The following is a 12,768-nucleotide window of genomic DNA, read 5'->3' as shown; positions in this document are numbered from 1 at the left end:
AAAAAATCCAGGATATGAAATCTTTTTTAGAATTTACCAAACTAACAAATAGTTATGAAAATTATTAAACAGATACCTTTTTCATCTATTCTCTAGTAATGTTGATGACCTCAGGCATTCATTTTCTTTATCTGGTGATGAATAGTACTTTATTATATATTATTTTTTGCTCAAGGCATGATTGTATATAGGACAGTATTTATGTAATTTCTTCCTGTATGGATTCTTAATTACATTATTCTTTAATATTATATTAGGTTCATAATTTAAGAATTGCAGTTTAATTAAACATGAATTTTTGCATAGGTGCATAAACAATGTATGGATGCATGAGTATATTTTAGTAAGAAATAGTACTAAATTGTTTGTCATGGTATAATGTGTCTACCAAAGTAATGTGCTCCCAGTTTTACCGGCACATTGTAACATAGTTAAGATTTTTCTGTTATCAAAATATACACAGAAATAGACATGATACTTTAAATCTGGTGATCTAAATTCAAAATTTAACTCTACCGTTTTTTTTGGGGGGTGGGGAGGCAGATTAGCCCTAAGCTAACATCTACCACCAATCCTCCTCTTTTTGCTGAGGAAGACTGTCTTGAGCTAACATACATGCCCATCTTCCTCTTTTTATGTGGGATGCCTGCCACAGCATGGCTTGACAAGTGGTGCGTATATCCATACAGGGGATCCAAAGCAGCGAACCCCGGGCCGCCATAGCAGAATGTGCAACTCTACTGCTGTGCCACCGGGCTGGCCCCAGCTCTACCATTTTTCAAACTTTACTGTTTAATGGATATAGAACAGTCTGTGTTTTTCCACATTAGCTTTATAAATATATATACAAATATCCAGAAAACCACTCTCAACACCTACATGTACTCTTCATAAAGACTTCTCAAAGTAGATTTGCATTAATCATGTTTCAGATGATTCAAATGAGTGTTCTATAAACAGAAGCCATGCCATTTCATTGAAAAATTAGTACAGAAATACAGCAAATAAAAATTATGTCATAATTACAATGATTGAACTTTAGGAATAGTCTGACATGATCTGCTGCCATGGTATAAAATGTATGAAATTCATATTTATTTGTGTATATATAAGTATGTGCATTTTAAACGTTTTCTGCCATTGCTTTCTTTTTGTTTTTATTATATAGTGCAATATAACTGAGATGTTTGTTTCTGTTTATTGCTAGGTTATCCAGATAAATTTTGAAGAATTTGATCTGGAGATTGGCTATGATACCTTGACAATTGGTGATGGAGGTGAAGTTGGAGACCCTAGGACAGTACTTCAAGTGTAAGTTCTCAGTGTTTCATTCTTGACTTAGCCTATCAGGTCTTTGTGAAATTTTACCCTTATTTATTTTTTCTTGATCTCTCCCACTACTACCAACATAAGAAGCCTAGTACCTTAGTAATCATTATCAACCTACATATTGTATATTTACTAGTCCTTCTTCAATGAGGCTTAAGGTACTTGATCCAAACACAATTTCTTGGAATCCATTGCCAAACAGGAGCCCATTGGAAATGGAGGCCTAGAGTGAAATTGCAGAGTAGTTGATTGAGCCTTATTTTGGAATACACCCTTGCCCCCACAGAGTGTAAAAATAGACTGAAAAAACAAGTATCAAATTGATCCCAGGGCACCAGCCCCATGGCATAGTGGTTAAGTCTGATGCATTCTGCTTTGGTGCCCTGGTTCATGGGTTTGGATCCCAGGTGCAGACCTATACCACTCATCAAGCAATGCTGTGGCAGTGACCCACATATAAAATGGAGGAAGATTGGCACAGATGTTAGCTCAGGACTAATCTTCCTCGAGCACATAAAGAGGAAGATTGGAAAGAGATATTAGCTCAAAGCGAATCTTCCTCACCAGTACCCGCCAGCCAAAAAAAAGTCTCAACTTTGGATCTTGATGGCTAGGTATGATTTTCCCACCAATAAGTGATCAGCACCCACCAGCAGTATTTTACATGCTCTACATGTTTGGTGATGTGGCTCAAATTGTTTGCAACTTCCTGTTTAACACTTCCCTCTCTAAAAATGCTCAGCGTTTTTATCAGGATGTTAAGCCTGGTAGGCATTTCACTACATTGGACTTTATAACTTCTAGAAATAGTATATAGTTTCTTTTAGATTTCCTTGTGGTTTTATACCTGATAGTTTGGATTTCATTGTAATGTAATATTGTATTGGAAATTGACAGCTATAGAGCTTACCTGATCAGTAGACATGGTTTTTTGTTGTTGTTTCGTAAGTTCAGTATTTTAAAGAACTGAAAATTACATATAGAAATCTGAATTTGTGGTTTCTTTTGACCAGCTGGCGGCACTAGGCCTGGACTGTTACACAGCAAAAACTAGCTAGCTGGACCTATCTTCTGCCCGTTTTAGAGAGGACATGCGATCTCCATGGCCACGAATCCTTGTATTGTTTTGTACTTGAGCTTCGAAGAACCTTTGCATTGCTTGCCTGGGGCTATACCTATTTAGGTATATGACACTTGATACAACATAAAATATGATTTGTTCTTAAATTTCTTACTTACTATTTTCCAAATAAAAATGTATCTGTTTGTTTATGCGACACTTTATAAAAGTTGAAGTTTCCTGGGCATTAATGATATATAGCAAATTTGGTGAATGATCCTCACACATTTTGGGACTCTCTTTCTCCATGGTTGATAGATCACATGATATGTATTTCAGAAATGAAAGTGTGAAACATGCATGCGATGGGGCATAGCTCCTTTTTTCTGCTTAAGATAGAAGATTGGTTTCAGGTTTATAAATTCTTCAAAACATGGACAGAGAAAGGCAGACTGGCTAGTCGATTGACTAAAGAACATTTCTTAAGAGACTTTTTTCCTCTTTCTATCTGCCATAAAACAAAACTGAGTATCTGAGCATCATATCAAATATTAGAAGTTATCTTGTATAACTAACATCCCAGATCATAGATGATGTATCCACCTTTAGCCACTCTCTTAAGAAAAGGATCTGTGAGCTAATTGATATCACAAAATTATAGGCAGAAAATTATAGAAATAACATATTTACAGTAATCAAATAACACACAGAAGGATGATGTTAAAATTATTATCTTAAGTATCCAGCCATTAGAACTAGTAAAATGTAGAAAACTATATTTGTTTGGATTAAGAAGTGATTTGTACAATCCCTGATGTTAAAAAAATAATAATAATATGTTTGAACTGTAATTTTCTCTGTTTCAGTGTTAAAAAATTATGAAGAAATCATATAAATTCTAATATACCTGTTGATGTTCTCTTTACGTAGCAAATTATATAACACAGAATGTCCATTAAATATTATTTTTCAAAAGAATACCAACTTCTCAAATGGATTTCCCTATACCAACAAATTCAAAGTTCTCGTTGTGTACTTCATCTCCAGTGGGAATAAAAATTAAAACTTCGTTCAGACTATTACCTTTTAGACCGTCCAGTCAATAGATCTAAACTGTGATCTACTAGTGAGAATTTGGGAGAGCTGGGAGAAAGAAAAATACACTATGTTAAAATAATCTTAAGATTATGAGACTAGGACACACACATTATTCAGGTCCACATCTTACTGTAATCATGTATATCTTATGTTTTTGCATAATTCAAAATAAGAAGAAATATGGCAATTATCTTTGCTATACAATTTTTAGGTACTGATAGGAAAACCTTTTCTGTTTTATACAACCATACATTATCTGCAAAATGAATTCTTGAGTCAAAAGAACCTCTGTGTAAACATGCACAGTCCTTCACTTTCTGCAAGCCTACTTCTTAGAGAATTTTTAATTTATTCTTATTTGACCTCAATTGCCTCAAAAAAAACTACTAAAATTTTTATTAGTGGTTTTGCTTTCCTTTTCAAAATTATCATTACCAAGTACAGATCATGCCTGCTCTTTTTCTTTCTTTCTTTCTTTCTTTCTTTTTCTTTCTTTCTTTCTTTTCTTCTTTCTTCCTTCCTTCCTTCCTTCCTTCCTTCTTTTTTTCTCTTTCTTTTTTTCTTTCCCTCTCTCTCTCTTTCTTTCTTTTCCACACTTACAAGACTTATAAAAGCCTTGATTATGTATGTTTTCCCTATTTCCTTTTATATTAAAAGACAGAGGTGTGATATTTTTAAATGAATCTTTTAAATCCTGTATGGAATGCGTGAGATCAAGAAGCAGATGAGGCAAGAAGCGTGGAATAATTAAGTGAAGGAAATAGGCTTACAACTGATTTTTTTAAGAAAAAAATAATCCCAAAGTTAGCTAAACAACATAAGGCCAGGTAAAGAACAAATGTGTTAATGGGAAGTGCCCTTACAACCCAAGTCAATAGTCCACTGGCATAACTGTATATTACAGACTAAGCTGAGTTTTCTTCTGCTGTTGATAGGAGAATGAAAGACAAAGTTGCATTTTTCCTATTCTCACATTCCTGTTGTCATATTGTCCCTAGTTTGTGTAGTGCTTCTACTTCATCAGTTCTTATATTTCCCTCACTCTGAGAGAGAGATTAATTTTGAAAAACCTATGTGAGTCTCATTTTTTTAATGTATTTGTCTGTTTGTAAACACAGGAAATGTGTTTCTCAAACTTGCTTTTCTCTCTCAGAAACAAAATTACACTTCTCTGAAACTGGAACTCTTTTTTTCCTTGAGTAAGGATGACTATTACAGAAGTAGGTAGCACCCACCTCCTAGAGGTGTTCAAATAGAAGCTGGCTGATTAGCTAACAGAGATTATACAGAGTTGGAAATAGATCAGAAGTTCCTTTGAACTGTAAGACTCTGTGCTAAGAGAATTTGCTGGCTTTGTATCCACTAAAGAAACTGATGTTTCTTACTAAATTTAACTTTCCCAACTGCAGACCCACCTATGGCATTTGCAGGGCCAAGAGTAAGAATGCAGATGGAAATTCACATATCAAATGCATAAATATTAAATAGTTAAAAATCAAGCTAAATATTGTTAAATACAATATGTTCCATCCTCCTAGCCTAGCAAATATGCTTTCATAATAACCTGGAAGGAGAAGTTTGAATTTAGAGTTCTAGGACATGTGATTTCCTTGTTGAGACGGGAAGGCAAGGGAAAATGTGGTCCCAGCCACAGCTTGCAGCTGGCCACCCTCTCTTCCAAGCTCAGCTCCATCCTTCACAAAGATGCTTATGGATACCCCAATTCACACTGTAAACTGCTTGTGCCTCCCTGCAAATTTTGCCCACTGGGCCTAAGGGTACACGTGTTGGTCCTATGTTCCAGCCATAGAAATCCGGACCTGGAAAGGAAGCCCACACAGGTTCAGGTAGCAGGGCATTCCAGGGGACCAGGAACTAGTGAGTTCCAGAACAGTACCTCTCAAACAAACTGTAAGATAGATTTGTTTTTATTTCCAATCCATCTTGAACTGATATTTTCATAAAGTGAGAAAAGAGTAAATTACTAGCAAAATGAAATAAAAACACATATAAATACAACCCCATTGTTTTTTTCATAATGAAATTCACCAGACAAAATTGCTCTTCCAAATTATCCTAGAATTTTGAAGAGCTTACTTCCGATTTCTGTACTTATCACATGGTGGGCTGGAAACTAGTCTAGAATCTCAAAGGGGAAATGGGAGAGGGAAGCAGGAGCCAGGCAAGCACATCTCTGGGCAGGAGCTGGGCTCCAGAAGGGTCAGAGGAGGACCCTCTACAGAGAAGACATCGGGAAGGGGCATATTTTGCCCAGGCTTGAAAACACTGTTACTTATGTGGCGTGGTAAATTGTTAAGAACTTATTGAAAAGCCCCGGTTGAAGAGAGTTTACTTTCAATAATTCTCTTCTAACAGGTAAAACTAGTTTCCATTTAGACATTTTATTTAGCAATCTGTTTACTCACCTGTGAACTCCTCTTTGTTTTTTTCTTAAATTTGATCCATGTGCTAGAGAGTAACTTCTGGCACCAAAATTATTTTTTAAATAAATTTATTTTAAAAGATAGCTGAGAGTCAGAAAACATGATAAAACATGGGAAATGCTTTTATTTAACAGAAAGCCATGTGATATAATATTTGAAAGTCTTTTATAAAAGGATGAATTCAGCCTATATTTAATTTTATAAGTTATGATTAATTTAATAAACACAGGATACATCACCTTGATGAATATTTAACCAGACACGGAGCATTTCAACCTATTCTACTTAGGATATAGGATTGAATTAAGCATTGGAAATATGTGATGTTTTGTTTCTCATTTTCTTTCAGTATTTAGGTTCTGAAAGGTAAAATCAATTGTCATATTCTATTCCAGAAAAAAATGTAGTCCTAAAATCATAATATGTTCAACAGCTAAAATAATCCTCTAAAAAAGGAATTAATTATGAAAGGTTTTTAAAAATAATTCTCATAAAAATTTCTTCCCCTGAAGTACAAAGCATATAATTTTTGCAATTCAGTAACATAAAAATAATTTAAGTGTGCTACATTTCTTCACCTTGAGACTTTGGCTCCAAAGAAGTGCTCATGAGAAAGTTATGAACAATAAAATTATTTAGTAGTACAGAGTGCACTGTAATTGGATATCATGTGCAGTACTAAGTTCTCCATATAGTTTTATGGGATGAAAATTCTTAAAATAATGCAGATTTAAACTGCAAACAAATTCGCAATTCAGAGATTTGTTGCTTCTGCCATTTGCTGCATGGTAGTCTATTGCCCATATGTGGCCTTTTCTCTTTCACTCTTGCTTTTATTCATTTTCTCCCCTATGAAATTCCTTGCAGGGCAGTTTTTTCCAATTTTGAAATAGCATTTTGCATTCCTGGCTCCTTCATGGTGGTGTAGTGATAAGTGTCAATAGAGATCAGAATATGAACTTGACCGGTTGATAATAATTCAGATAATGAATTTGAACAATCATGCTATTATCTTTTAAAGCCTGTTAAAAGAACTTTTTTTCACAGATTGTTTTCCATGTGCTAATTTTCCTACATATGTATCAATTCACCTGATAATGGATATAATAATATATATATATATATATATATAATATAAATTTGAGAGAACTAACAGTGATAATAGTGCAGTTACTGGCACTGAATTCACTTCCAACCTTCATTTCATCTGCATAAACAAGGGAGATGTTGATTGTTTGCCCACCCTTTTCATCTGTGTAGCATCAGACTGAGGCTGATAAATGCATTCTGTCAGGCATGTGATTCTCCTCCGTCTTCCTGCCTTTTCTCTCACATTTTTTGCTGTTCCATTATTGGATTCATGGTAACACTGTAAAGATTAATTAAGTGAAAACTTGCAAAATGAAAGATTTTTAAAAAGTCTTCTATCCATAAGATACCCCTGGAAATTTTATGAGTATGCATTGACATTGGATAGCATTTTATTTGAACAAACATCTTAAAGAAGATGAAAAATGTTGCTTTGGATTCCAAACATGGCTCTATTTTATTACTATGAAATTCTCATTTCTCCTGAAAAATCAATGCACAAGATAAAACCTCATTCTCAGATATATATTAGTATAGACTGACAGCACTCTTCCCTGGGAACTCTTCTTTTTATTTTAAATACACACACGCGTATATAATTTTGTGTTAATATAATTTTTTTTTTTTTAAAGATTGGCACCTGGGCTAACAACTGTTTCCAATCTTTTTTTTTTTTTCTGCTTTATCACCCCAACCGCGCCCCCCCCCATATACAGTTGTATATCTTAGTTGCACGTCCTTCTAGTTGTGGGATGTGGGACACCACCTCAACGTGGCCTGACGAGCAGTGCCATATCTGCACCCAGGATCCGAACCCTGGGCCACCGCAGTGGAGTGTGCAAACTTAACCACTCGGCCACAGAGCCGGCCCCCTAATATAATTTTTAAAATAAATTGTTTATTTTGGTAATATTCACACTAGCTTTATAGAAAAGACAACTCTTTTCATTATAGTTATAAATTATTGTTGCTCAGTTTATTGGTCCATACATTTTGACAAAGCACCTTGTCAAAGATATTATTATTACTATTATTTTTTTGAGAAAGATTAGCCTTAGCTGACATCTGCATTCTCTTTTTGCTGAGGAAGACTGGCCCTGAGCTAACATCCATGCCCATCTTCCTCTACTTTATATGTGGGACTCCTGCCACAGCATGGCTTGACAAGCAATGAGTAGGTCCATACCTGGGATCCGGACTGGTGAACCCCGGGCCGCCAAAGCAGAATGTGCGAACTTAACCACTGTGCCACCAGGCCAGCCCCAAAGATATTATATTTTTTAACTATTTAGTAGTTCACTCTCAAAATCTATCTTCTACTCTTCTTGATATCAGACTACTACTATAAATGATATTTACCTTGAGCAAACTCTTTACCTTGAGCAAACTCTCCTGTGTCCAGGGAAATATACCTTCTTCAATTTTCTCTTGTACTTGGCTCTCTTAACAATGAAAATCTAAATACCAACAAGCACCACGGGCTAATGAAAGAAGGGAATATACTAAACATAACAACAGAGTGATACTTTTACAAATTGATAGTCACAGTGTAAAAAGGGCTTAGAGAATTGACCAGTCAGAAAAATCCTTCACCCCTTAATTTTAGAGTTATTTTTTAAAAAAAGACAAAAATCTCTTCTTACTGTTCTTTTCTCTGCCTTGCACCCCCTCCTTGCCCTCCTCCACTTCTCTCTCTCTCACACACACACTCACTTATACATGCTCACAATCATTTTAAGTTCCTTGAGGACAGGGACTATTTTCTACTTATCTTGGATTTCCCAAGTACCTAACCCAGAGCCTTGTGTTAACACTGTTAGGTATTGCGTGAATTATAATGGGAGAGGAAAAATTACTGTGCACCAAGATACACCTACTCAGACATGTCAGCAGAAAGAGTATCTTTGCATTGTGTTGGCAAGACCACGCCATGAGCTATAGAGGGCTATGCGTGACTACCTGTGTGTCTTAGTCCATTCTGCCTAGTGTAACAAAAGTACCATAGACTGGGTAGCTTATAAACAGAAATTTATTTCTCACAGTTCTGGAGACTGGAAATCCAAGATCAGTGTGTGGGCAGATTTGGTGTCTGGTGAGGACCCACTTCCTAGTTCTTGAGTAGCCATGTTTTTACTGTGTCCTAATATGGCAGAAGGGCACAGAGATCTCTCTGGGACCTTTTTTATGAGGGCACTAATCCCATTCATGAGGACTCTGCCCTCATGACCTAATACTAAATATTAGTATTACCACTAAATATTAGTAGACCACAAATACTAAATATTACAAGTACACCTTGTTAGAGTGCGAGATATATACAATGAAGTATCCGTAGGTGAATACAAAGATGTATGTGCTGAGATCTTGACCTTCAAATTCTCTTTCCTAAAAATAAATGTTGATGTAGAAATCTATATGTAATAAGAACCATGATAAACACTCTCATTTACATTATCATTTTGAATTAGCTAATAAAATTGAAACTTCTAAAGTCTAAGTCCATACATGAAGTAAAAGCCACAATTATTGACTACTCAATTACCTGATAAAGTCAACATTTATGTAGTCCCATCATTTCATAGTACTTCATGTATTTTTCTTTTAAAACTATATACTATTTTTCCAGTGGGTTGATCCACATTTTTTGCCTTTTTATTTTTTTTAGCTTTATTACGGTATCATTAACAAATAAAATTTTAAGATATTTAAAGTGTATAACATGATGATTTGGTATACATATACATTGTGAAAGGATTTCCTCCATCAAATTAATTATCACATCCAACACCTCACATCTTTAATTGTTTTTTTTTTTTGTGAGAACAGTTAAATTCTACTCTCTTAGCAAATTTCAGTTATATAATACAATGTTATCAGCTATAGTCACCATGTTACATATTAGCTCCTCAGACCTTATTCATCTCATAACTGAAAGTTTGTCTCCTTTTACCAATCTCTCCCTAATTCCCTTACCCCTCAGCCCCTGACCATCACTTTTCTACTTTCTGTTTCTATGAGTTAAACTTGTTTTTTAGATTCCACGTATAAGTGATGCCATGCAGTATCTGTCTTTGTCTGATTTATTTCATTTAGCATAAGGCTCTCCAGGTACATCCATATTGATGCAAATGACAGGATTTCCTTCTTTTTTAAGGCTGAATAATATTCCATTGTACCGTGGGGTACTGGAATTGGCCACCCCAAGATATGTTTCTGTGGCATAAGGATTGTTTTGGGCTGGTTACTTTTAAAAACTGCAGACAGCCAAGAAACTCTGAAAAGTAGAATTTCACTGCCCTTTGTTAAGAGACATTTACATTTGTAAAGGAAATCTCCATCTGTAAAGGTGTCTCTCTCTCTGTACCAGGAAGAAGGGGGGATGACCTTATCTCTAGAAACTCTTATCAATGCAGAAGGCAAGGACTTAAATCTGCATAATATGCTTACCCTTGTTTACCATACTTTTTGGTAACCTCCCATGATCAACTGCCCCCATCCCCAACATCCTCCTTTGTCTTTAGCTGAGGGTGGTATTTAAGGGGAGAACTTCCACCATTTTGACAAGTTGTTCAGTTTGCCTGAGCCTCTCCCATGTGTACCTGTTATAAAACTTTGTTTAATTTTCTCCTGTTATTCTGTCTCATGTGAATTTAATTCTTTTTCTGGCCAGAAGGACCCAGAGTAGGTAGAAGGAATGTCTTCCACCCCTACTGTACATTTTTTTGATCCATCCATCTGTTGACAGACACCAGGTTGTTTCCATAGCATGGCTATTATGAATAATGCTGCAGTGAACATGGGGTTATAGATATCTTTTCAAGATAACGGTTTTGTGTCCTTTGGATATTTGCCCAGAAGTGGGATTGCTGGATTGCATCATGTTCTTAATTTCTTGAGGAACCTCCATACTCTTTCAGAGTGGCTATACGAGTTTACATTTCCACTGATAGTGTATAAGGGTTTTCTCTACATCCTCACCAGCATTTGATATTTCTTGTCTTTTTGATAATGACCACCATAACAGATGTGAAGTGATACTGCTTTCTAATGTCACCATATGTTGATATCTCAGGGTTTTTTAACCTAATTTTTTGCAGCCGTCATCATCTTTAGTGAATTTCATATATCCACAATGAACATATAAATCACCTTTGAGAGCACTGTATTGGAAGAAAGAATACCAAATCCATTCCCATAAAAGACAGAGGTTACGTATTTGTATGATACAAAAAAAAATGTAGGAACATGGGACTACGGTTTTTTTCTCTAATGGATGCACACATATGCCTAGGGTGATTTATAAAAAAAATCAGGCATTAAGCCTAACAGAGATTTAATATATGCTGTTCTCTATTGTATGTTGTATTTGAGTGTTTGAGGAAGATTTCTGAGTGCACATATTTAGGGCTTTTACCCTTTTATTCTATCTTGAAGGGACTAATGAGGAGAATTTGAATGCATCATGAACAATGAGATTACTCAGCTTAGAAACAAACAGATGTTAAAGAAGAGGGTTTTTTTGTAAGTTTACAGATAATAGGTTCAAAAGGATGTATTAAAAATATGTTAAAACTATTTGAAGATTCATTTAAGGGTCTTTTGAGAATGATCTAAGACTCCCTCCTTCATGGCCCAAAAGCACCCTGTATTGTCAGGGGTGGAGGCTGAGTACAAAGTTGTCCAAAGCAGGTAGATCCTGTGGTTTGAGTCTAAACCAAGGTCTGTGAGAGGATGTCCAGAGGAGTTAGCCATTGAGGCTGTATGCAAAGAGCAGACTTTAAATGAGATACCCAGTGTTGAGAAAATGTAATTAAAAATAAATTCATCCACCAACCAGTGAATTCTTTCCACAAAATGTTGAAAAGAATGAATTAGGTTTACTGTTGAATGAGAATTAAACCAGACTGTGGTGCACATTATAGGTAATCTGCTAAAGAGATTGCTGAAAGAGAAAAAAATCTCACCCATTTGTATAGACAGACAGACACAATTCATTACATATATGTTAATTATCCTTATGAAAAGAAAAATTAAACTTCTCCTATATTTATGACAAGCAGGAAGTTACATCCTGGAGGTAGGCACTTAGGTTTTAACTCTCACAGAAACAGGTGACAGAGCACCATCATTCTTCCTGTTCAAGTTTCAAAGAGATGACTCCAAGGCCTCCAAGAAAGACATTCTGGGTGTTGTAGGGGAAAAGACATTTCCTTTACCTTTTCTGGGTTCGTCTAGCCGGAGAACGAATTAAATTCACATGAGACAGAATAGCAGGAGAAAATTAAACAAAGCTTTATGAGGACCATGGCCCGGGGCCTTTCTTCCCAAAGGAAGAAAGGGCACCGAAGAAGTGGAGTGTACGGAGTGGTTATATACCCCCAAACAGAATGTTTCACATATGATTGAAATGTCCCTCCCACAATAGTCACAAGATTGCCCTGTCAGCACAGTGCTTGATGGACATAGCAGGTAGTGGGTCTGCTATCTTGGAGGGCATAGCAGGAGGCAAGTCTATTGTCTCAAGCTGGGTGGTCACAGGTGAGCGCAGCAATCAGTTCCTAGCCTAAGGGAAGATGCTTAATCCTTAAAGAAATGCCAACGTTGGGAGGGGGAGGGAAGTTGCACCTTTATCTCAAGGGCCTTTGTTCTTGCCATAGGGAATCTCTAAAGCAGATATACAGTGCATGCTCAATCCACAGTCAGGCCCTTTTGGGAAAAAGCAAAGTCAGGCCAAATTAGGTTTATACC

At 35.9% G+C, this 12,768-nt stretch overlaps 1 protein-coding gene across 7 annotated transcripts in view; it reads left to right on the top strand.

Annotated features, from left to right (window-relative positions):
* Nucleotides 1-12,768, top strand: part of CSMD3 (CUB and Sushi multiple domains 3) — a 1,186,048-nt gene that overhangs the window by 618,144 nt on the left and 555,136 nt on the right. For all 7 annotated transcript variants that reach the window (XM_070221725.1, XM_001915960.5, XM_070221729.1 and 4 more), the window contains one exon: nt 1,208-1,311. In XM_070221725.1, the coding sequence (XP_070077826.1) occupies nt 1,208-1,311 (104 nt within the window). The remainder of the gene's footprint in view (nt 1-1,207; nt 1,312-12,768) is intronic.

The sequence above is a fragment of the Equus caballus genome, chromosome 9, assembly GCF_041296265.1.
Source record: "Equus caballus isolate H_3958 breed thoroughbred chromosome 9, TB-T2T, whole genome shotgun sequence".
NCBI lineage: Eukaryota > Metazoa > Chordata > Mammalia > Perissodactyla > Equidae > Equus > Equus caballus.
This window is presented reverse-complemented; position numbering and strand designations above follow the sequence as displayed.